This window comes from Chrysochloris asiatica, unplaced genomic scaffold, assembly GCF_000296735.1.
Source record: "Chrysochloris asiatica unplaced genomic scaffold, ChrAsi1.0 scaffold00059, whole genome shotgun sequence".
Taxonomy (NCBI): Eukaryota; Metazoa; Chordata; class Mammalia; order Afrosoricida; family Chrysochloridae; genus Chrysochloris; species Chrysochloris asiatica.
In genome coordinates, this window is record NW_006408577.1 from 4,206,044 (window position 1) to 4,228,842 (window position 22,799).

The following is a 22,799-nucleotide window of genomic DNA, read 5'->3' on the forward strand; positions in this document are numbered from 1 at the left end:
AGAATGTTTAGAGTTAATCTCCTTTTAAGGTATCATTGGTTTTTATTTATACCCTTAATTGTGTTAGGGAATTTTCGCTCTATACCTATTTTGTTGAGTGTTTTTTATCAGGAATGGATGTTAGATTTTGTCAAATGCATTTTCTGCAGAGTTTGATATGGTCATATGGTTCTTTTCCCTTGTTTTATTTATGTGGGAGATTACATCGATTGCTTTTCTAATACTGAACCATTCTTGCACACCTGATATGAACCCCGTTTGGTAATAAAGCATTATTTTTTGATGTGCTGTTAGATGATATTGGCTAGGATATTGTTGAGAATTTTTTCATCTATGGTCATGAGGGATACTGACCTATTATTATTATTTTTTTTTTTAGTGATGCATTTGCCTGGTTTGGCTATGAGAGAGAGCTATGCTCACTTCATGGAATGGATTTTGGAGTTTTCCATCCTTTTCTATGTTCTGGAACAGTTTGAATAGAATTTATGTTAGCTCTTCTCTGAATGTTAGATAAAAGTCACTAATAAAGTCACATGGGCCTGGATTTTTATACTATTCAGAGTTTTTTAATGTTCTGATCCAGTTCTTCCTTTGTTATAGGTCTCCACATTTTTAAAAAAAAAATTAATCTTTGCTAGTTTAGGAGGTGTTGTTTTTATTAAGTGCTGTCAAGTTGGTTCTACCACATTGTTGTTGTTGTTGTCAGGTGCCATTGAGTCGGAACCGACTCATAGCAACCCCATGCACAGCAGAACAAAACAATGTCCGATCCTGGGCCAACCCCACCACCGCTGCCACATTTGACACCATCAATGATGCCACCTGGCTGATCCATTTCGTTGGGGGTCTTCCTCTCTTTCTCTGACCCTCCATCTTACCCAGCATGACATCCTTCTCCAGTGACTGTTCCCTCCGGACAATATGTCCAAAGTATTAGAGAAGAAGCTTAGCCATCCTGGCCTCCAAGGAGCACTCTGGCTGCACTTCTTCCAAAATAGATCTGTTGGTTCTTTTGGCAGTCCATGGCACTTTTAGTATTCTCCTCCAACACCACAACTCAAAAGCATCAATTCTTCTACGATCTTCCTTATTCACTGTCCAGCTTTTGCATCCATATGAGGTTATTGAAAATACCATGGCTTGGGTCAGGCTCACCTTAGTCCTCAAGCTGACATCTCTGCTCTTCAACACTTTAAAAAGTTCCTGTGCAGCAGATTTGCCCAATGCAATACGTCGTCTGATCTCTTGACTGCTGCTTCCACAAGTGTTGATAGTTGATCCAAGAAGAATGAAGTCCTTGACAACTTCAATCTTTTCTCCATTGATAAGAATGTTGTTTATTGGTCCAGTGGTGAGGATTTTTGTTTTCCTGACATTGAGATGCAACCCATACTGAAGGCTGTGTTCTTTGATCTTCATCAGTAAATGTTTCAAGTCCTCTTCAGTTTCAGTAAGCAAGGTTGTATCATCTGCATATCGCAGGTTGTTAATGAGCCTTCCTCCAATCCTGACGCCAAATAGCAACCCTGTAATAGTGTTTCCAAAGAGCTGCTGGTGAGTTTGAACCACCAACCTTGTGTTTCAAACTGATCTTGCAATCCAGTGCTTTATCACACAGCACCACAATATTTGCTCATTTGTTTTGGATTGTCAGATTTGTGGGAGAACACTCTACTTTGTTGGTGTTGTCGTTAAGTGCTGTCAAGTTGGTTCTGATTCAGAGGGACCTTGTATAGGGTTTCCAAGGAGGAGCTGGTGAGTTTGAATCTCATACCTTGTGGTTCACACTGACTTTACAGTTCAGCACATTAACCCCCAGCACCACACCAGAACTCCAATTCTTCATAGTATTCTGTCATATTTTTTATATTTGTTGGCTTTCTAGTGACATCACCCATATCATTCTGATTCAGATTATTTGCATCTTTTTCTCCATTTCTTTAGCTAGATGAACCAGTGCTTTGTCAATTTTATTAATCCTTTCAAAGAAGCAACTTCTTGTTTTGTTGATTCTTTCTACTGTTTTCTATTTCATCTGTTTGTGTCCTAATCTTTATTATTTATTTTATTCTGCTTGAAGTATGCTGTCTTTGCTGCTTTGTTCCTCATTGTTGGAGATGTTGGTTTAAGGTGTTAATTTTGGTTCTGTCTTCTTTAGGAATGTGGGATTGACCTTTTCATCATGATATAATATCTTTCTTATGCTGGTTTTTGCTTTAAAATCTGTTTTATCAGAGATTAATATTGCCACTCCAGCTCATTTTTTTTGCTGCGAGCTTGATGTATTTTTCATCTTTTGATATTTTTTTATATATTTTTGTTTTATCGTGTAAGGCTTGTCTACTGTAGACAGCATACTGAAGGATCTTGTTTTCTTATCCATTCTGCTACTCTTTGTCTCTTGAATGATCCATTTCATTCACTGTAATTATTGATAAGTATGAATTGATTGCTACCATTTTAATGTATTTTTCTATGGTGAGTTCATTCTCCCACATAATTTTTTGGGCTGAGTTCCTTTTGTTTGTGTGTTTTCCTGTCATTCTCTTCATTTCTGTTGCACTCTTTTTGCTTTGTGGTTATCTTTATTATAAATTGTTATCTCTCGTCCACTATTTTCAGTCTCATAGGTTTGTTTTACTTTGGAAATGTCTATATCTGAATTGAATTCTAGGTGATGTTATCATGTATGCTATTCTCAGTTGGTTATCTGCTATTATTTCTCCATGCAAAGGACTTCCGTTAGTATTTTTGGTAAAGTTGGTCTTGTTATTACAAATACTTTTAGTTCCTGCTTCTCTGGAAATGTCCTAATTTTGCCATAGTAATTTAAGGTAGTTTAAGGACAGTTTTCTGAGTATATGATTCTTGACTGGCCATTTGTTTCTCAGAGTTTTTTATATGTCTTCCCATTGCCTTCTTACCTACATGGTCTCTGCTAAGAAATCAGAGCTTAGTCTTATTGATTCTCCTTTGTAGGAAACTTTTAATTGTTTCCTGAGCTGTTCTCAGGATTCTTTCTTATCTTTGGTTTTGAAGATTTTGACTATGATAGGTCTTAGTGATTTACTTTTGGGGTCTATCCCATTTTGTGTTTGTTCAGTTTCTTAAATGCTTATCTTCTTGTCTTCCATGATATTAGAGAAGCTTTCTTCCAACAAGTCTTGGACAATATTTTTGTGCTTTTCTTTGTCTCTTCCTATTCTGCAATTCTGATCACCAATAAGTTACCTTTCTTCATGATATCATACATAAATCTCAAACTTTCTTCAGATTTTATCCTTTTTTTCCCTAATTGTTCTTCTAGTATATTGGTACTGAAGGAACTATCTTCAAACTCACTAATTTGGGCTTCCATTGATTCAAATCTAGTCTTTTTTCACTTGTGGAATCTTAGTATTAACCTTAGAAATCTTCTGTATTTCTATTTGCATGTTTGTTTGTTTTTTTCATCTCATTTATTTCATCCATTTGTTCCTATTGTGTTTTCTTGAATTTGTATAAAGTTGTGTGGGGTGCTGTTGGTTGTTTTGTGTGTGTGTGTGTGTGTGTGTGTGTGTTTGGTTGTTGTTCCCTTGCTTTCCTTTATCTTTCAATCAATTGAAGGGCACCTAAATATCTGTCTTTTCAATTACTTTCCACATAGTTCCCATGCCTTTCTTTCTCAGAAACATTTTCTAGCTCTCCATCTTGGTCACTGGTTTGAGCGACTCTGTTTTATTTCTTTGTGTGAATTGAAATTATCTGTTACCTCTGAGACATTTTGGTGTCATTATATTTGCATTTAATTGATGACTGTACACTGGTGTGTTCTTGGGCATTCATCAACTGCCTCCTGGTGGGTATGACTAGAGAATGGAACTATGTGCACAGGTCTCCATTTTCCATTTGTACAGCTCAGTTTAGGGTGGGTTTGGCTGGTGTTGTTCTTGTCTGTTATTGATCAAGTAGTACAAGAGCTGGTATTGGCTCTTGCCCAGTGGTGGGGCTGCAGAGGATTGGCTGTGGTTAGGCTGTATCAGTAAGGTTGCTGTCCTCTGTTTGATGGGGCAAGAAGTGAAAACATACACAAAAGGAAAAAACAAAACATGGTAACACAAAACAGTCAAATGATAGTAAAAAAAAGAGAGAAAAGAATAAAGGAGAAAAAATAAACAAAAACAAAACAACAGATACTAGCAAGAGAAATGAATATAATGATCACAAAGAGAAAAGAGGGAAAGGAAAATAAAACCACAGAAGATAAAAATATAGAGAAAGACAAAGCACTAAACACAATTAGGAGGATGGAAGAAGAAAAGTGAGAGAACTGAGAGTGATTGAAAAAAAAAATCAAGAGCAAAAACAAAAGAATGGAGAAGGGGGAAATAAAAACAATAGAAAAGATGCAAAAATGAAAGTGAAGATAGAAAGGATTCAAAACAAGTAAGGAAACGAGGAGGAAGAGAATGAAAAATAAACAAAAAAATTAAAGGAAAAAAACTGGGGCAGGTGCTGGACCCAAAGAGAAAATCCTGGGGTGCTCTTGCCAGTCAAGGAATTCAAGAAGTGGGTGAGGGATTAATGAAACGATGGTGCTCCTGGCCTTAGATGGAGTTCCTGTAGTCCCAGGTGTTATCTATGCTCAGAGCACTCAATCTAGAGGTCATTTGGGCCAGTCCCAAAGCTAGCTCCCACCAGTCTTTCAGACTCCAGGGCAGTGGAGAGTGGAGAGGCTGGTCATGCTACTCTGAGGATTTCCAGGACCAGCTCTGTAGGTCTAGAGCAGGTTCACCTGAATTCCTGTACTTAGACATAATTTAATCATTATATCATTAATTTATGATGTTGGTAAGTGCCAGCCAGTTGGTTCTGATTCACAGCAACCCTGTATAGGACTTTCAAGGAGCGACTGGCGAGTTTGAACCACTGAACTTGCAGTCCAGTACTTTCTCTCACAGGAGCTCTGGTAGCGTAGTGGTTACAAATTGGGCTATGAACATGAAGGTCATCAGTTCAAAACTACCAGCTGCTCCATGGGAGAAAGATGAGGCTTTCTGCTCCCATAAAGATTTACAGCCTCCAAAACCATGTGCAGGGTTGCTATGAGTCGGAACCGACTCCACGGCACATAATCACCACCACCACTGTGACCACTTTCTCTCATAGTGCCACACCAGGTCCAATTGGAGGGCAATAAAAAGAGCATCCATGTGGAAAAATTCATATATTTAAAAAAAACAGTGTGGAAGGTACTGGCCTTTTTGTATTCAATGTTCCATATATTAAAAAACAAAACAACCTGACACATGTTTTTCATTTTCTAGGTGAAAACTTACTTTTTTTAAGATAATAAAAGACAATCATTTGTTTTTCTTTTTAATATTGATATCTTAGAAACTCAGAATTAAAATACTGTGTTTAATTATAGCTCTAGTTCAGACTTTTTAGATGAAGTATCTCCCCATTTTATTAAAAGTATCTTATTATAATATCTTTAATGTTTCTAATTTTTGCTTATTTTAAAAGATTTTAAATAATTTTTAGATGTGAGTAAAACTTCTATACTATGTCTTTTAAGATAGTTCTCTATTTGAGCATTTCAGAGCAGTTTATAAATAATATTACTTATATTAAGGAGCTCTGGTAGCGTAGTGGTTACGAATCGGGCTGCGAACCTTAAAGTCAGTGGTTCGAAACTACCAGCCGCTCCGCGGGAGAAAGATGAGGCTTTCTACTCCAGTAAGGATTTACACCCTTGGAAACCCTGTACAGGGTCGCTATGGGTTGGCTCCGACTCGAAGGCACTTAACAACAACAACAAATATTAATCATTCCATTGATTATTCTAACCTTTCAGGGCAAGAAAGCTACTAACCACACTATAAAAGATCTAAAAAAACAGCTACTGTTGACAATAATATTTAGGTCTTGTTATGTTTTTAGGGAATAAGTGGTTTTTTTAAAGTCTACTTTTCGAATCATTACTACTAAAAAATTGAGGTGCAAGGAAAATGAAAGAGTGATATATTGGAGCAAAGGATAAATATGACAATCAATCTGAAATGCAATATTTAAAAAAATTAATTAGTTTGGATCCATTGTGCAGAAAGGCATCATGAGACTGTTGCTATGTGCAATTCCAACTCGTGACCTGCCTGTAACAGAGTATAACTGCGCCTATACTGGTTTCTAAAGGCGTAATCATGGATGTAGATTGCTACATCTTACTCCCTCCAAGTAACTAATGAATTTGAACCATCAATATTTTGGTTAGCCACTAAGTGCTTAACCATTGTTCTACCAGGGCTCCTTTTGCAGTATGATATAGCAGTACAAAAAGAGGTTAACCCCTCACAAGCTGTGTGAGCTTTAGGAAGTTGTTTAATGTGGTTCATCTGTACAATGGGGATCATTGTGTCTATTTGTGTGTGTGTGAAGAACAAATGATATAAATTTCTAGTACGTAATAACTACTCAATTAATAAAGTCCATTATTGTTGGTTTTGTTACTATTCTCATCACACAATTGGCACTGATTCATTCATCCTTTAGGGCTTCCCAGGCTCACTAGTGATATTGAGTTTCTTAGATTTGGAGTAGGTTCAGAAATTTCTATTCCTGTAACCAGAAACAGAATATCTGGATGAGAACTCATTGTGAAGTCAGAGTGATCCTGACAGAAAACTCCAATTTAAACCACACACTTAAGGAAAGGAGCCCTTTTGCTCCAGTGGTTTCATGGGTGAAGGACCTTGTCATTTGTGTCCATAAGGATTACAGCCAAAGAAAACCTAGTGGGACAGTTCTATTACATCACATGGGGTCAGTAGGAGTAAGAATCATCTTGATGGAACACAACAACAAAAATACACTTTAGGAAATAGTGGATGTATTATCTGTTTCTGAAAGGGAATTTCCTGAGGTTCTATAAATGGTGTAAATCCAACTGGGAATATGACAGATTATTTCTGTGAGTGCTTACTATAATTAAAATATAAAATAAAAACTTGACAACACACTTTTCTGTACCAGTCACTGTGCTAGGCATCAGACTATTTAGTGAAGAAAAAAGGAAAATATAGCTTCTACTTTCATGGGTCTATCCCAGTGGTGAAGAAAGATAACAAATATGAAACAAAATATGATCACAATCAAGAATGAGTATTATGAGTTAAGCCACTGACTAGGTGAAGAGATAAAGATGAACAGTGTAAACATGATGCAGGAAGGCCTGGGAAGAAGAAAAAGGGCAACCCAGGTTAAAGAGTTGGGATAATCCTTCCTGAAACAGAAAACAGCAGGAGTAATGGCCCCAGAACAGGGAACAGTTTGGAGATGTTCTAACCACCATCACCACCACCTTTACATTAGCAGTCAAGTGCTTATCCTACAGTGGTGGTGGTGGTTATGTGCCGTGGAGCCGATTCCAACTCATAGCGACCCTATACAGGGTTTCCAAGGCTGTAAATCTTTACGGGAGCAGAAAGCCTCATCTTTCTCCCGGGGAACAGCTGGTAGTTTCGAACTGCTGACCTGTGGTTTGCAGCCCGATTCGTAACCACCACACTACCAGTTGGACTCCATGGCGTAGAAAGGAAGTATCATGTAGTTAATGGAATAATGTTTTGAATCAGGCTGGTGCAGGTAGAGTTCAACTGGGGATGTGGGTAAAGGTAAAAAGGGACCTAATCATGCAAGGCCATGATACAACGTTGACTTTAATACAACGTGAAATGGAAAAACAGCATATGGTTTAAAGTTTAGGACTGACAGGAACAAACTTTTATTTTAAAGCATCACCATGTAATGACTTGTTGGGAAGTGGGCAAGTGAGGGAAAGGAAAACTCCACTAGAAGTCTATCATAATATTTCTGATGTTAAATAATGGAGGTTTAGATTTGGTTACAGGAGTGGAAATGAGGCAGTGACTGGATTCAGGATACATAAATAAGAGTCTGGTCAGGACTTCCTGGAGGCATTGAACCAAGGGAGGGAATGCTATAGAGAAAACTCAAGGAGACTTCCTAACTTATAGGGTCAAAGATGATTAGATTAGTTTTGCAAACTCAGTACAAATCTATCCCACTATTTCAATGCACTTACTAATTGGGACTCCTGGTGTGGAGCTGTTGGATAATCATTAGACTGCAATGTTGGTTTGATCTTCAAGGTCGGTTCAAGATCACCAGTTGCTCCTCAGAAACCTTTGTACAAGGTCACTATGACTTGGAACCCACTCAACAGCACTTAATAACAACAGCAACAATGACACACACAAAAAAAATAATTTCTGTATGCTAACAATAAATGTTCTAACATTTATTTTTTCAAGTCAGTTTATTAATTTAGCTACCATAAGTACATTTTAATATTTCTATAGGCTATTAAAGGAGCTCTGGTAGTATAGTGGTTGCCAGTTGGGCTGCTAACCTCATGGTCAGCAGTTTGAAACGACCAGCAATTCCATAGGAGAAAGATGAGGCTTTCTGCTCCTGTAGATTTATAGTCTCAGAAAACCTATGCAGGGTCACTATGAGTCTTACTGACTCCACAGCACACCCCCACCCCCACCCCCACCCCCACAGGTTATTAAGGAGTCCTGATATGGCACTATAAGATAGGCACTGGACTGCTAACGACAAGGTCAGTACTTCAAACCCACCAGATGCTCCTCGGAAACCCTATACAGGGTCATTATGAGTGGGAACAACAACAACAGGCTGTTCAATAAAATTTGCTTTATGTATTGTTGTTGCTGTTAAGTGCCGTCTAATAGATTCCAACTCATAGCAACCCTGTATGGGGTTTCCAAGGAGCAGATGGTGAGATTGAACCACCTACCTTGTAGTTCAAATGACTTTGAAGTCTGACGCATTAGTCCACAGCACCACACAGGATTTTAAAATGAAAATTTGTAATGCTAAAATATTTTTCAGAGTCATTCTTTATCTTTTATGGAACAGAAATGGAAATTAAGCTGGATTACTTCCATAGTTTGCTTTTCTTTGGAGTTTTACAAGTTCTGTAATATTTTCCTAACAAACAAAAAGACAAAATATGCTCTTCCTCAGCAAATCAAACATTGTCTGTGACGACTCCACGGCACTTAACAACAAACAAGCGTGCTTCCCATTGTTCGTTTACTAGAGGGAAATGAAGTTTCTAATGTTTACTAAAGGTAATGATTAGAGATGTCTGAGCATGAAAAAATGTGGTCACCATTCAATCTTATTGTTAATACATTGACAAAAACCATTTCTCTGTTTCTCAATTTCATTAATTTTCAAAATAATATTATTATATGTAATTTAATATCATGTAATTTTTTAATATAAAATTTCTAATATCTATATTTTAACTATGCCAGATGTAACATGATTATTTTAGATCCTTCTGAAGTCTAAATTCTCAAACATCTTGTTTCCTAAGTTGAAAGATAAGGGATAAGTAATGCATACTTGGGTCATATTAACATGAATTTTACACACAGAAGTGCTAATGTTTTAAATCAGTGTTTCTAGGGCCAATCAGGTCTTCCTTGTTTCAGTGACAGAAATGTCTAAGAAATTTGTTCAAAAGAGAACAGGAGAGATGATAAAAAGAGGATTTTTTTTTCTTCTTTTTCTATTTAGCAAAGAAAAAGCTCTGATTGATTTCTGTATGTAGATTAAGATCTAATGTAGGATTCCTAGTGTTTATTAGATCACAGTTACAATTAATCAAGTATCAAATTAATGCATTTGAATTATTTTTAAAGTTTGCAAAGGTTCATTTGAGAAGAATGTTCATTCAAAAGCCCTTTTATTCTCCATGTTTATGTTCATTTAAAAAATAAGAATAATAGATCTAGGGCAAGTCAATTTTGTGATGGGTAAACTCTGGGAGCGTAGTGGTTACGAATCGGGCTGCGAACCTTAAGGCCAGCAGTTCGAAACTACCAGAGGTTCCGTGGGAGAAACATGAGGCGTTCTGCTCCTATAAAGATTTACAGCCTCAGAAACCCTGTACAGGGTCGCTATGGGTCGGAACCGACTCCATGGCACCTAACAACAACAACAAATTTATTAAAAAGTCCCAAATCTGTTCACTCTAGATATATTCATGATTGTAGTTTTTCTCAATAAGTAAAATACACGTTTTCTCTTACTCTGATATAGTATTTGCTTCTTTTCAAAGTATATTGTTTTAAGACACAATTTCACTAACCTTTCCACAAAAATCCCAGCTTGAACAGCATGAACGATGCTTCGAAATTTTGGTTTTTCCTCAGGTTTCCTTTTCGTCATCCCCATTTTCCTTGTAAAGGTAGAAGCCAACCAGTCGCGAACTTCCAATGGAACTGAATCAGACTCAATGTCAGAGAGCTCATCATCAGTATCCAGCAACCGTCTACAAAAATTCAAACAGATTAAACTTTAGAAGAAGTGAAGCAAAACTGATATTAGCAATAACTCAGAACATTGCAATGGAATTTAAATAGAGCAAATCACTGTCTACTCCTAGAAACTATTTGAAAAACTCTTAATTTCTCGAATTGATGATCTTCTGAAGGCAAAGCCTAATAAAATACTTAGACATTTGAAGTACAATGATATCTGTCAGGAAATATCAGCTGTCAGAATCACTAACATGTTTGTTGTTGATCGGGATTCTACTCATGGAGATATTACGTATAACAGAAAGAAATGTTATCTGATCCCTGTATCATCTTCATCACCATTGGTAAGTTTCAATCTATTATTATGGCTATCATTCCAGTCCATCGTGTTGAGGTTTTCCCTTATTTTTGATGACCCTCTACTAAAGATAATGTCCTTTTCCAGTGCTTTGGTCACTAATATACTACTCTAGTATGTGGATTAGGCATTGGGCTACTAATAGCAAGATCAGCAGTTTAACCCCATCAGCCATTCTTCGGGAGAATGATGAAGCTGGCTATTCCTTTAAAGATTTACATTCTTGGAAACTCTATAAAGAGTTGTTATGAGTAGGAATCAACTCAATGGCACTGAGTTTTGGGTGGATTACTATTATGAAGGAGTCCTGGTTCAAGTCCTGCTTCAATCTATTTGAATAAGGTTGTTTGTTTGTTTTGTTTTTTATTGGCTCTTCAGTGTATATAGTTAACATTGTATATATAGGTTAACATAGTGAGATTAATGTAAATATATGTTGAAATAACAATATTAGAATATAACTTATAACAGGAATGCCAAAATTTCCTCCTCTGTCTTTTTGGGAAGCTCTTGAAAAGTTAAAGTATGCAAACTACCCTTTTTAAGCCAGCATGCCCTTCTTGGATAAACATTTTCCATGATTTTGAATAAGATAAAATTAGAACCTTGATAGAATAATCACCTTGACAGGGAAATAAGTGGAAAATTTATGAAAGCTCATTTCAGGTGACCAGTGTACCTGGAAGAGAAACCTCTCCATTTAAGAGTAAAACTGTCTTGGGCTAGAACTGCTCCCCAAGGAAATCAAGAGTGAGTGGAGAAGGAACCTCACCACTATGAATTTTCTGCATAAACATCAGGTAAAGTTGCCTGGATTAACAAGTAATGATACATACAATGAAAGCGGAAACTAAGAAAATGTCAACATTTTACAGATGATCAAGAAATTCCTAAAAGTCTAAAGCAGTAAGAAAGTGTGAAAGGTACCCCACAAATACCAAACAACTTCAGAAAGCACTTGAGCTTTGCCAACAGGAACAAAGAGTTGTTCTGCTTGTAGTTTGAATTGGTTATTTCCTTCTCAGTGCACCAACTTAATATCTTGGAGCTATTTTTAGCACACTGTGGCTTTGACCTTTGGGTTTTGTTCACTTTGGTTAACTTCTTTGCACAGTGAGAGCTGAGGATTATGGAGTGAATGAGGAAAGGTAGCCAGAAATAATAATGTGTGCCAACATCACATAATCTCAAAAGGGCAGTAACTAGAAAGGGGCAAAAGTGGGAGACCCACCCAAAGCACACAATGCTAGAAAGACAAGACTCGAAAGATAATATGCTGAAGAGTAAACATTCTTATTCCTTAAAATGACTGTCTACATGTGCTGCTATTTTCTAAAACATGTAAGAGTTCAGTCATTTGCCAATATTTGTTTTCTTTCCATGCATTTACAAAACACCATACTTACAGAGAAAAGTTCTGGAGTTACAAAACTATGTGTATATATATATATATATAAAGATAAATAAAAAAACTTACATACAAACATGACTTATAGAGTTGAAGGAAATGCAAATTAATACTTACATTAAAACATTTTTAGATTTCTTTTGACTCTTACATTTGGATGGCTTTGATTTACAAGAAAAACATTGACAGCCTAGCTCAATGCGATTTCTTTTTCTGTTAACCATTTTAAAGTCGATTCCTTAACATAGTGCAGCAAGATACTACACAACAGGGCTTGAACATTTCGTTGCTTTAAGATTATGCCATTTCTTCTGTGTTTCGTTCTGAAACATCTTGTTTCCATGAGAGAAAGATGCAGTGATCAAATAAAACCACAGAACAGTACAGACAGAATGGGAATCCATTGTGGTGTCATTCTGTGATGTCATAGTCTTCCAAGCATTCTGTTGCAACCTTGTTTTATTAACCCATCTGAATAAAATGGCAGAAACATGCTAATGGCTGCCAATTGCTCCACAGTAAATTTCATGCCATCATTTTGAGGCTAAATTTATAAATCACCCAAAATATAATCAAGTCTGACAAAATCAGCCTGTGAAAATGATACCCATATAATGATGCAAGTGTCAGAAGTCTGACAATCCTTACCCAGGATGAGTGGTTTCATTTACTGAGAAGGAGGGCGTATCTAATTTCAGGGAGAAAGTGATATGGATTAATTATTGCATTTAGGAATTAACTAAGAGTATGAAAAGCAAAAAGAATACAAGGTGTTATTGTATAACTAATAATTAAAAAGCAATGAATACCTCAACAAATGTAAAAAGAATACTTTCATAATTAACGAATACTATATGGTAACATGGAGTCCTGGTGTGGCACTGTGGGTTAATGCACCAGACTGCAAAGCCGTTTGAACTGCAAGATTGGCAGTTCAAGCTCACCAGTGGCTCCTCGGAAACCCTATACAGGGTGGCTGTGGGTCAGAATTGACTAGACAGCACTTAATAATATGGTAACATAACAGGGAAGACTATAAATCAAGAAGAAAATTCAAGTCTCAAATACTTTAATGTCTTTAATAGAACCTATGAATCCTATTTCTGATTTTAAATCTCATTTACAATAGACTAAAAAGTCTGTTTACTCATTATAGATCTAAATATCATATGGTTTAAAATAAAATTTTAAAAAACAAACAAAACCTACTACCATTGAGTTGATTCCAATCATGGTAAACCCTGTGTGTTACAGAGTAGAATCACTCCAGAGGGTTTTTTTGGCTGTAACGTTTTTGGAAGCAGATCAACTGACTTGTCTTCCATAGCACTGCTGGGTGGGTTTAAATTGCCAATTTTTAGGTTAGTGGGGAGAAAAAAAAACCTCCCCAACTCCTTTCTGCCCTGTCAGTTTTAATTTATAGTGACTCTATAGGACAGAGAACTGTCCTATAGTTCCCCATTGGGTTTCCAATGGAAGTAGTCAGTCACGTCTTTAATGGAGTGGCTAGTGGGTTTGAACTATTGACCTTTTGTTTAGCAGCTAAGTGCTCTACTGTGTCATCAGCACAAACCATTAGTGTCATTCAGGGCCCTTCCGTAGTGTTTAAATGCTGCAAAATCGTTGCCGTCCTATAAAGTGATGAATAATTGAAAAAGTTAGAATGGCCTTTGTTCTTATGGGACTTGCGTTCTAAAGGAAGGAGACTAATGATAAATAAGTTAAAAAATAAATATGTTGTTTTTGTTACTAGGAGCAGATTTGTTTGTTCTTCTGGTAGTCCATGATACTTTTAATAGCATTTCCTTTCAGAATTTATTGCTTATCATATCACTCTCATTTTCTTTATAGGATTCATGCAGCATTAAATTTAAGTAGATTTACTTTTAAATAGTTTAATACTAATATTTAATTACTAATTATGCAATTAATTATGAAAGGAAAGTCTACATAAAAGGTTTAGCCAAGATGCGATTTGAACTAAGACCATATAGATGAGAAGAAATTAGCTATAGAAAAACCTGGGGAACACGATATTCCCAGAGATGAAACAGCAAGTATACAGGCTTTGAAGAAAAATCAGTATTGGAGTGTTTCAGGAATAGAAAGTAGGTCAAATGTGGTTGGAATGTACTCAATAAGAAGGAGAGAAACTCAAAACAGAAGTCAAACATAGGTTATTGTTGTTAAATGCCATTGAGTAGGTTTGGACTCATAGCTTCCCTATGTAGGGTTTCAGAGGAGCAGCTGGTGAATTTGAACTGCCAACCTTGCAGTACAAACCGATCTTGCAGTCCAATACATTATCCCAAAGATTGTTGTCATTAAGGCTGTTGAGTCAGTTCCGACCCATAGAGACATCAGCTAATGTATATTGGGATTCTATCATATGTGCAATAGAAAGTCAATGAAATGTTTTAAGCAGGGTATAATGTGATATGATTTATGATATGATCTAATATATGATAGGAGTCTTAGTGTTGCATTATGGGTTAATGTGTTGGACTGCAAAGTCTGTTTGAATCTCAAGGTAGGTCAGTGGTACTAGTTCACCAGCCGCTCCTTGGAAACCCTATACAGGGTCATTATGGGAACTGATTAGATGGCACTTTACAACAACAACAACATATGATAAGATATGATATGTTTCTCAAAGACCTCTTGGGCTACTGTGAAAAGGATAGAATGTTAAATTTCAAGAATAATGCTTGGAGCTCAGGTAAGAAGAGGCTACTGATTTGGCCTTTTATTTGGCTATTAATTTTTAAATTAATTTTCTAGGCCTTAATTGATATTAAATGTCAGCTATCATTTTTCATGTACACATGACCTTTTAATATATGGATCCAAGTTCTATGTTTTTCTCAGATTATTGCTACCTTTTTTTTCCTGTTTCATTTATTTTGTTCTCATCTTAAATGGCATGCATTATATCTACAATGAACATCAAAAAAATAAACTACTTTGTACTGATACCTGTTTCTTGTTAATCCTCTTCCATGTCTATATAATGTTTTTGCTCTTTGCTAATTTATCTTTTATAAAGTGCCTTACATGTTTTATTTTTTAAATACCTGCTGTGTTTTCAGCAATGTTTCTTAGAATGTAGCTTTTTTATATGTATAATCTTATCTTACTCTTCCATTGTTTTACTGAGTTATATGTACACATGTTTACCTCCTGCTTTTATTGCATTATTTATTTCCTTTGCATTTATATCTTTGTTAAAAAAATATTTTTACTGAAATTATTATTTCATTAAGTTCTTGAGCTTACAGGAAGAGTTTACAAATCAAATTTCTTCATCCCTTGGCAATATTTTTCTAGCAAGTATTTTCAGTGTGTGTGAGATTTCTTTTCTGCTATTCCTTTTCATTTTCATGGTTGTCGTATTATTGTTTGGGTTATATAATAATTCCTTTTTTATAATTATTCATCCATGAATTAAAGAACTCCTTTCTCAACCATCAGACAAGGATAAAGAAAATGCTTGTAGCAGGTAAGTAAAATCTGGGTATGAATCAGGATATGTGTCAGTGTGTGTAAGAAATGTTTTTAATTCTCCTCATTCATTGATAAAAATGGGCAACTACAGACCTGTTTCTCAGTCAAATACTCTTCTTTGTTCTAAAGCACAGTGGTAAAAATTGCCTATGAGTTTTTCCATCTATGCATCAATTCTGCTACTCCAGTGTGTGAAATGGAGGAAGCCTCTTGAGCTAGCCAACATACCTTGACATTCTTATTCTGAATGAGGTGTTTCTGGTTTTGCTTCTTGGAAATACTTCTCTTGCTCTTCTTGAAATCTACAATTTGGGGTGCCTTTTAAAAATATCTTCTGTTCCCTGGTTCAATAGATTAGTGGATTAGTATACTTAGCACCCATTTTTCATATGTGCATACTTCAAGATTAAGGATGTTTCCTTACTTCATTGAGAATCCAGAATATTCTGAGGTGGGAAATTTCCACTTAAAAGAACAAGCAGACCAACCCAGAGCAGTTAGAAGAACAGAAGATACTTCTTGGAAGAAAGACCAACAGGAATAATACAAAACAATAATGGCAGTCCGACTGACTACTACAAGAACAAGCAAGTTGCTCACCCAGAAGACATCAAAGTAAGTGGTTGGGTTCCCTCAGGGAACCCCCCTTCCAAGACTAAACTCAGTGTGAATACACAAGCAGATATGTGCTCTGATTAGTGACCATGTTTTTCACCGATAAGGGGAAGTGAGGGAAAAACAGCAATGAAGCTGTGGGCTAAGCCCTACATTGTTCAATAGACTCCTGTGAACCCGGTTGGAGACCTGGTTGGCCAGCAGTGTGGCAAGACCTGGGGACTCTTGGGCCCAGAGTCAGTGGCATAGCCACAGAGGACTAGAGTGGAGAGTGAAGTGTCTAACTGATAAGAAGAGAGGACATATGCAAAAGAACACCCACACTTGCAGATAATGCCCACTTGACCTGGCTTCAATGACTGGATGATCAGAGTTCAACTAGAAGAAGAAAGAAGAGGGAAAAAAGAAAAAGAGTAATCTGATACAATTTGATGAACTTGACTTACACCTATGGATGCAGTAGATCAAAAGAGGGAACAAATCTTTACAGCGAGGATCATTCCCACCCCCTCCATACACAGAGTAGACAGGGATGGGCAACTTGAACATTGGTTACCCAAAATGGGGGGGGTGGGGAGGGGCTACAAAGGCAAGAAGTGACTGGCTTACAAGCTTTCAAGAGGAATCCTAGATCCAGAGGGCACGGAGGAAGGTAGAATCTCTACTGAGTAGTATCCAATCTTTCTGGGCGGGGCAGATGAAAGAAGATGGGGATAAGACTCTTGTGGTACAATAGTGAATAATTGTTATCAGGATTGACTGTGAGGGTTGGAAATGTAAAGGTAGGCATTTTGTAGCAAAATGGGGGGAGTGATTGACTTTGCAGTCCAGGAGTGGAGGTCCCTATGACCATCAAGGGAGAAGAGTGCAATGTGGAACCCTACCCAGAGAAACAGTGACGCCAGAGATGGAGGCAGAAACGATGACATGGAGAAATGGAGTGGTTGGGGACTCTAGACCCAGAGAGGGAGAGGGGCTGTATGCTGATGACCAGGGGGTAGGCTTGTAGGGTATGCACTTTGGTTTGTTGATGATACATGGAGAGGATTGTAACCATGGCAATGAAATAATATATGATAGGATGAATGTAAAGCTAATGTCCTCCCATGTAAACTATCACATAATTTACAATAAAACATTTTTTAAAACAAGAGAGAGAGAACAAGTTTAGGAGCAATCACTTTGTGATTACTTCCACCAAATTATGACCTAAAAATCATAGAACACACTCATTTCATTTTAACATAACAATTTGTGCAAATAATTAATAATAAGACATATAGTACTTTTTCTTTCAAACATTCAATAACTTGATTGTTGTTTATACTAGTATTTAGACTGTTGAGTGAATGTAATTTTTTATTCTGTGAGTGTTCTTAAAAAATAAAAACTGTTTCTGAAACATGTAGCAGGAAAAAGATCATTATTGGTTCAATTCCTTAGGAATTCTTAAAGTCCCCTATATAGAAAGCAAATGATAAGAAATATAAATATAAAATGCCATCACTTTTGACCTTTGAAAAATGGTTCCATTGGTGTCTGATGCAACATTTTGTTAAATGCCAGTGGAGTCAATGAAGCATAAAACAAGGGTTGCCTAAACATGGGTTGTGAATTGATGGGGGTAGGCAGTGATGAAAATTCACCCTGCATCCAATCCATGATCAAACGATCATTCAGAGCTATTTATTCTCTTATTTTCTCTTGAAACCAGATGACAGAAATCCCAAAGGGATTATATTTTGCACTAGAAAGTTGCAGGGGAAGGGAAATAAAGAAGGAGGCATCCAAGGAAGGAGAGGTCATGGGATTTTGACTCCTACAATTACACGTCAGTAAAAATATTTCTGTCACAGTAGACTCTTGGAAATGGTTATATCCATGTACCCACACACTTATTTCCAGGAAACTAGTGCAGTAATGAATACCTAGCAAGAACTGTCAAGTCCTTTCTGACTCATATTGATCCTGTATAGAGTTTCCAAGGAGTAGCTGGTGGTTTTGAACCACAGATCTTGTGGTTAGCAGTGCTTATCCTGAAACACTACATTGGGACTCTACAATGAATAACAATTGAATATGAAAATTCAACTATTAGAGGCTATCAGGATAAAATGGCTTCTCAAGTTTGACATTTTCTTTTTCTGACTTTACTATTCTAATAAAGGGCAAATTTCTACAAGCAACAAACTCATTCACTTCTTCCCCTAACATTTGTTGGGCCAGAGTAAGAGCACATTTCTTTCAAACACCGTAAGACTAAATACCTTAAAGTTGTATGCATATATCAAAAAAACTATTCAATGACATATGCCCCATTCTGTTACCTTGCAATATACTGATTACTTCCACCAAATTATCACATAAAAAAATACAGAACTATGTTTTATACTCATTCCATTTTAACATAAACATTTGTACAAATAATTAATAGAAACTTGATAAGTTGGGTTTGAATTGAAAATTCTTAACTCCTTATGTGACAGGGCAGGGCCAGCTGCTGCGGCTGGCCTGCTTCATCTTCCACCTACTCAGATTTTCCGTGTACTGGCTGAATACAGAGACAGGGGCATTACCAACCCCCAATCCCAATCTGCATCACTGCTAGCTTTGCAAACTATTTATTGGCCATTCTTTGGAGGAGAGAGGTGCACACACCATTGGTGTCATGGGCCCCTTTAGGAGGAAAGGTCTAAGAGAAGGCCCATTAAGAGTAAGTCAGCAGAGAATTCTGGGTCCAGTAGAGAGGATGTGGTAAAGGGACACTCTAGGTTCCGGTTCCTAGAAGGAAGAGAATGCTGTGGGCTCTAGGTTCTTCCTGGCCTCCAAAATGGATTGTCCTATGAGGAAGATACAACAATATAGGGCTAGAGTTGGGCATCTTAAAATGAAGGCCACGTACAGTGTCCAGGAAGCAGTCCCTCTAGCTTGGTGTAAGGGTGGTACTGACATCATATGTTGTAAGAATTTTCCAAGAGAAAATCCTTCCAGGATGACTGGGGAAATCAAAAAAGATTGGTTTCTGTATGGTAGATATTCCTTTGAGGGAGCTGTGGGATCCCATAGGCATGTCCATTGTTGTTAGGTGCTATGAGTCAGTTCCCATTCATAGCGACTCACTGATTAACAGAATGAAACACTACCTGGTCCTTAGCCATCCTGACAATTGTTGTTGGAACCCATTCTTGTGATCATTGCATCAATTGATGATATTGGCGTTCTTCGTTTTTCAATGACCCTCCACTTTAAGAAGTATGGTGTCCTTTTTCAAGGGACTGGTCCCTCCTGATAATACAGCCAAAGTACATGAAAGGAAGACTCAGCATCTTTGCTTCTAAGGAACATTCTGGCTGTATTTTTTCCCTGACAGATTTGTTAGTTCTATGGCAGTCCACAGTACCTCAATATTCTTTTCCAACAGCACAATTCAAATGTATCAGTTCTTCACCTATCTTCCTATCTTGCTATTTAACACTTTAAGGAGTTTTTTTTTTAAACAGCAGATTTGCCCATTGCAATATGTTATTTGATTTCTTGACTGCTGCTTCCATAAGCATTGATTGTGAAGTCAACTAAAATGAAATCATTGACAACTTCAAGCTTTTCTCTGGTTATCATAATGCTGTTTACTGGTCCAGTGTAAGAATGTTTGTTTTCTTTACATTGAGGTGTGATCCATACTGAAGGCTGTAGTCATTGATCTTCATCAGTGTTATAAGTCCTCTTTGCTTTCAGCAAAGAAGGTTGTATTATCAGCATATAGCAGATTGTTAATATGATGTCAACTCTGATGCCACATTTTTGTAGTCAAATTTCTCTCAAATTATTTGCTCAGCATACAGACTAAATAAGTATGGTGAAAATATGCAACCCTGGCACCCACATTTCCTGATTTTTAAATTAAGCAGAATCCCCTTGTTCTGTTCAAACCACTGCCTCTTAGTCTATGCACAGGTTCCTCATGAGCATAATTAAGTGTTCTGGGATACTCATTCTTTGAAATGTTATCCATAGTTTGTTAGAATTGACACAGTCAAATGCTATTGATAGTCAATAAAACACAGATAAATGTCTTTCTGGTATTCTGTGCTCCCAACCAAATCCATCTGACGTCAGTAATGACATCTCGCATTCTTCCGCCTTTTCTGAATCCAGCTTGACTTCTGACAGCTACCTAGTGATGAAATCCTGCAATTGATTTTGAAATATCTTAAGCAAAATTTAACTTGCATGTGACATTAATGATGTTGTTTGATAACTTCTGCATTCTGTTGGGTCACCTTTCTTTGATATGGGCATAAAGATCGATCTCTTCCAGTCAGTTGGCCAGGTAGCTGTCTTCCAAATTTCTTTGCATAGACTAGTGAGTGCTTCTAGCACTGCATCAGTTTGTTGAAAGATTTCAATTTGTAGTCTGTCAATTCCATACAGCCTTGATTTATGCTTTGTTGTTGCTGCTGTCTTCATGTGGCTTGGGCTTCTTCCTTCAATATAATCAGAACTTGATCATATGCTACCTCCTGAAATGGTTGAACATTGACCAATTATTTTTGGTACAGTGACTCTGTATATTCCTTCCATCATCCTTCCATCATCTACATTCTTCAAAATTTTGCCCATGTTATTGTTGTAAAGTACCATTGAGGCTATTCCAACTCATACCAAACCTGTATAAGTCTACAAGCAGTGGCAGGTGGGTTTGAATTGCAGACCTCTCAGTTAGATGGCCAGTGTTTACTTATCTTACAGTAACACAACCAGGACTCCATAGAACAATTCAATATTGGAAGTCAAGGTTTGAATTTGTTCTTCAGTTCTTTTAACATGAGAAATACTAAGTGTGTTCTTCCCTTTTGTCTTTCTAATGCCAGATCTTTGCACATTTCATTGTAATACTTTAGTTTGTCTTCTAGAGCTGTCCTTTGAAATTTTCTGTTCAGCTCCTTTACTTCATCGTTTCTTCCGTTGGCTTTAGGTACTCTATTTTCAAGAGCAACCTTCAGAATCTCTTCTGATATCCACTTTGGTCTTTTCTTTCTTTCCCCTTTTTTAAAGGAGTTTTATTGACTTCATATATGATGTCTTTGATTGTTGTTGTTGTTGTTAAGTATCATTGAGTCGATTCCGACCTATAGCAACCCTATATAGGGTTTCCAAGGAGCAGCTGGGTGAGCTTGAACCACCGACCTTGCAGTTCAAATGATTTTGCAATCTGATGCATTAGCCCTTGATATTATCCCACAATTCCCCTGGGCTTCGGTCAATGTTGTTGTTTTGTGCCATGGGGTCGGGTCCCTGTATAGGGTTTCAGACATAGGCTGGTGGGTTTGAACTGTGGACCTTTTGTTACCAGTTCAGTGATTATTGTTGCTGTTGTTAAGTGCCATCAAGTCGATTCCAACTCATAACAACCATGTATAGGGTTTCCAAGGAGTGGCTGGTTGAGTTTGAACCACTGACCTTGCAGCTCAAACTGACTTTGCAGTCAGTGGTGAGGAATTTTGTTCTCTTTAGAGATGTAACCCATACCAAAGGCTATGGGTTTTGATCTTCATCAGTAAGTATTTTAAGTCCTCTTCACTTTCAGCAAGGTTGTATCATCTGCATATCGCAGGTTGTTCCTGAATCTTCCTCCCATCCTTCATGTTTTTCTTCATATAACCCAGCTTCTTGGATTATTTGCTCAGCATATAGGTTGAATAAGTATGGTGAAAGAATACAACCCTGATGCACACCTTTCCTAATTTAAACCATTCAGTATTCCCACATTCTGTTTGAACAACTGCCTCTTGGTCTATGTACAGGTTCTTCATGAGCACGATTAACTGTTCCAGAATACTCACACTTTGCAATGTTGTCCATAGCTTGTCATGATCCACATAATGGAAGGTCTAGGTGCAGTCAACAAAGCACAGGTAAGCATGTTTTTGGTAGTCTCTGCTTTCATCCAAGATCCATTTGATGTCAGGAATGATATCCCTTATTCCATGTCCTCTTTTGAATCCAGCTTCAACCTCTGGAAGTACTCTGTCAATGTATGATTGCAGCTGTTTCTGTATTACCTTTAGTAAAACTTTACTCACATGGGATATCAAAGATACCATTCGATAATATTTGTACTCCATTGGGTCACCTCTCTTTGGAATGAGCACAAGTATGGATCTCTTCCAATCAGTTGGCCAGATACTTGTTTTCCAAATTTCTTGACATAGATGAGTGAGTGCTTCTTGTGCGCCTCACTTTGTTGAAATATTTTAATTTGTATTCCATCAATCCCTAGTGCCTTGTTCTTTGTCAATTCCTTCAATGCACTTTGACTTCTTCCGTCAGTATCATTGGCTCTGGATCATTTGCTACCTCTTGAAATGGTTGAACATCAATCATTTCATTTTGGTAGAGTGACACTGTATATTCCTTCCATAGTCTTCTGATGCTTTCTGCATCATTCAATAATTTGCCCAGAGAATCCTTCAATAATGAAATTCGAGGGTTGAATTTTTCTTCAGTTCCCTCAGCTTGAGAAATGCTAAGTGGGTTCTTCCCTTTTGGT

At 37.1% G+C, this 22,799-nt stretch overlaps 1 protein-coding gene across 3 annotated transcripts in view; it reads right to left on the reverse strand.

The window, feature by feature from the left end:
- PDE1A (phosphodiesterase 1A, calmodulin-dependent) overlaps positions 1 to 22,799 on the reverse strand; it is a 518,212-nt gene that overhangs the window by 125,726 nt on the left and 369,687 nt on the right. For all 3 annotated transcript variants that reach the window (XM_006864023.1, XM_006864024.1, XM_006864025.1), the window contains one exon: positions 10,193 to 10,375. In XM_006864023.1, coding sequence (XP_006864085.1) covers positions 10,193 to 10,375 — 183 coding nt within the window. The remainder of the gene's footprint in view (positions 1 to 10,192; positions 10,376 to 22,799) is intronic.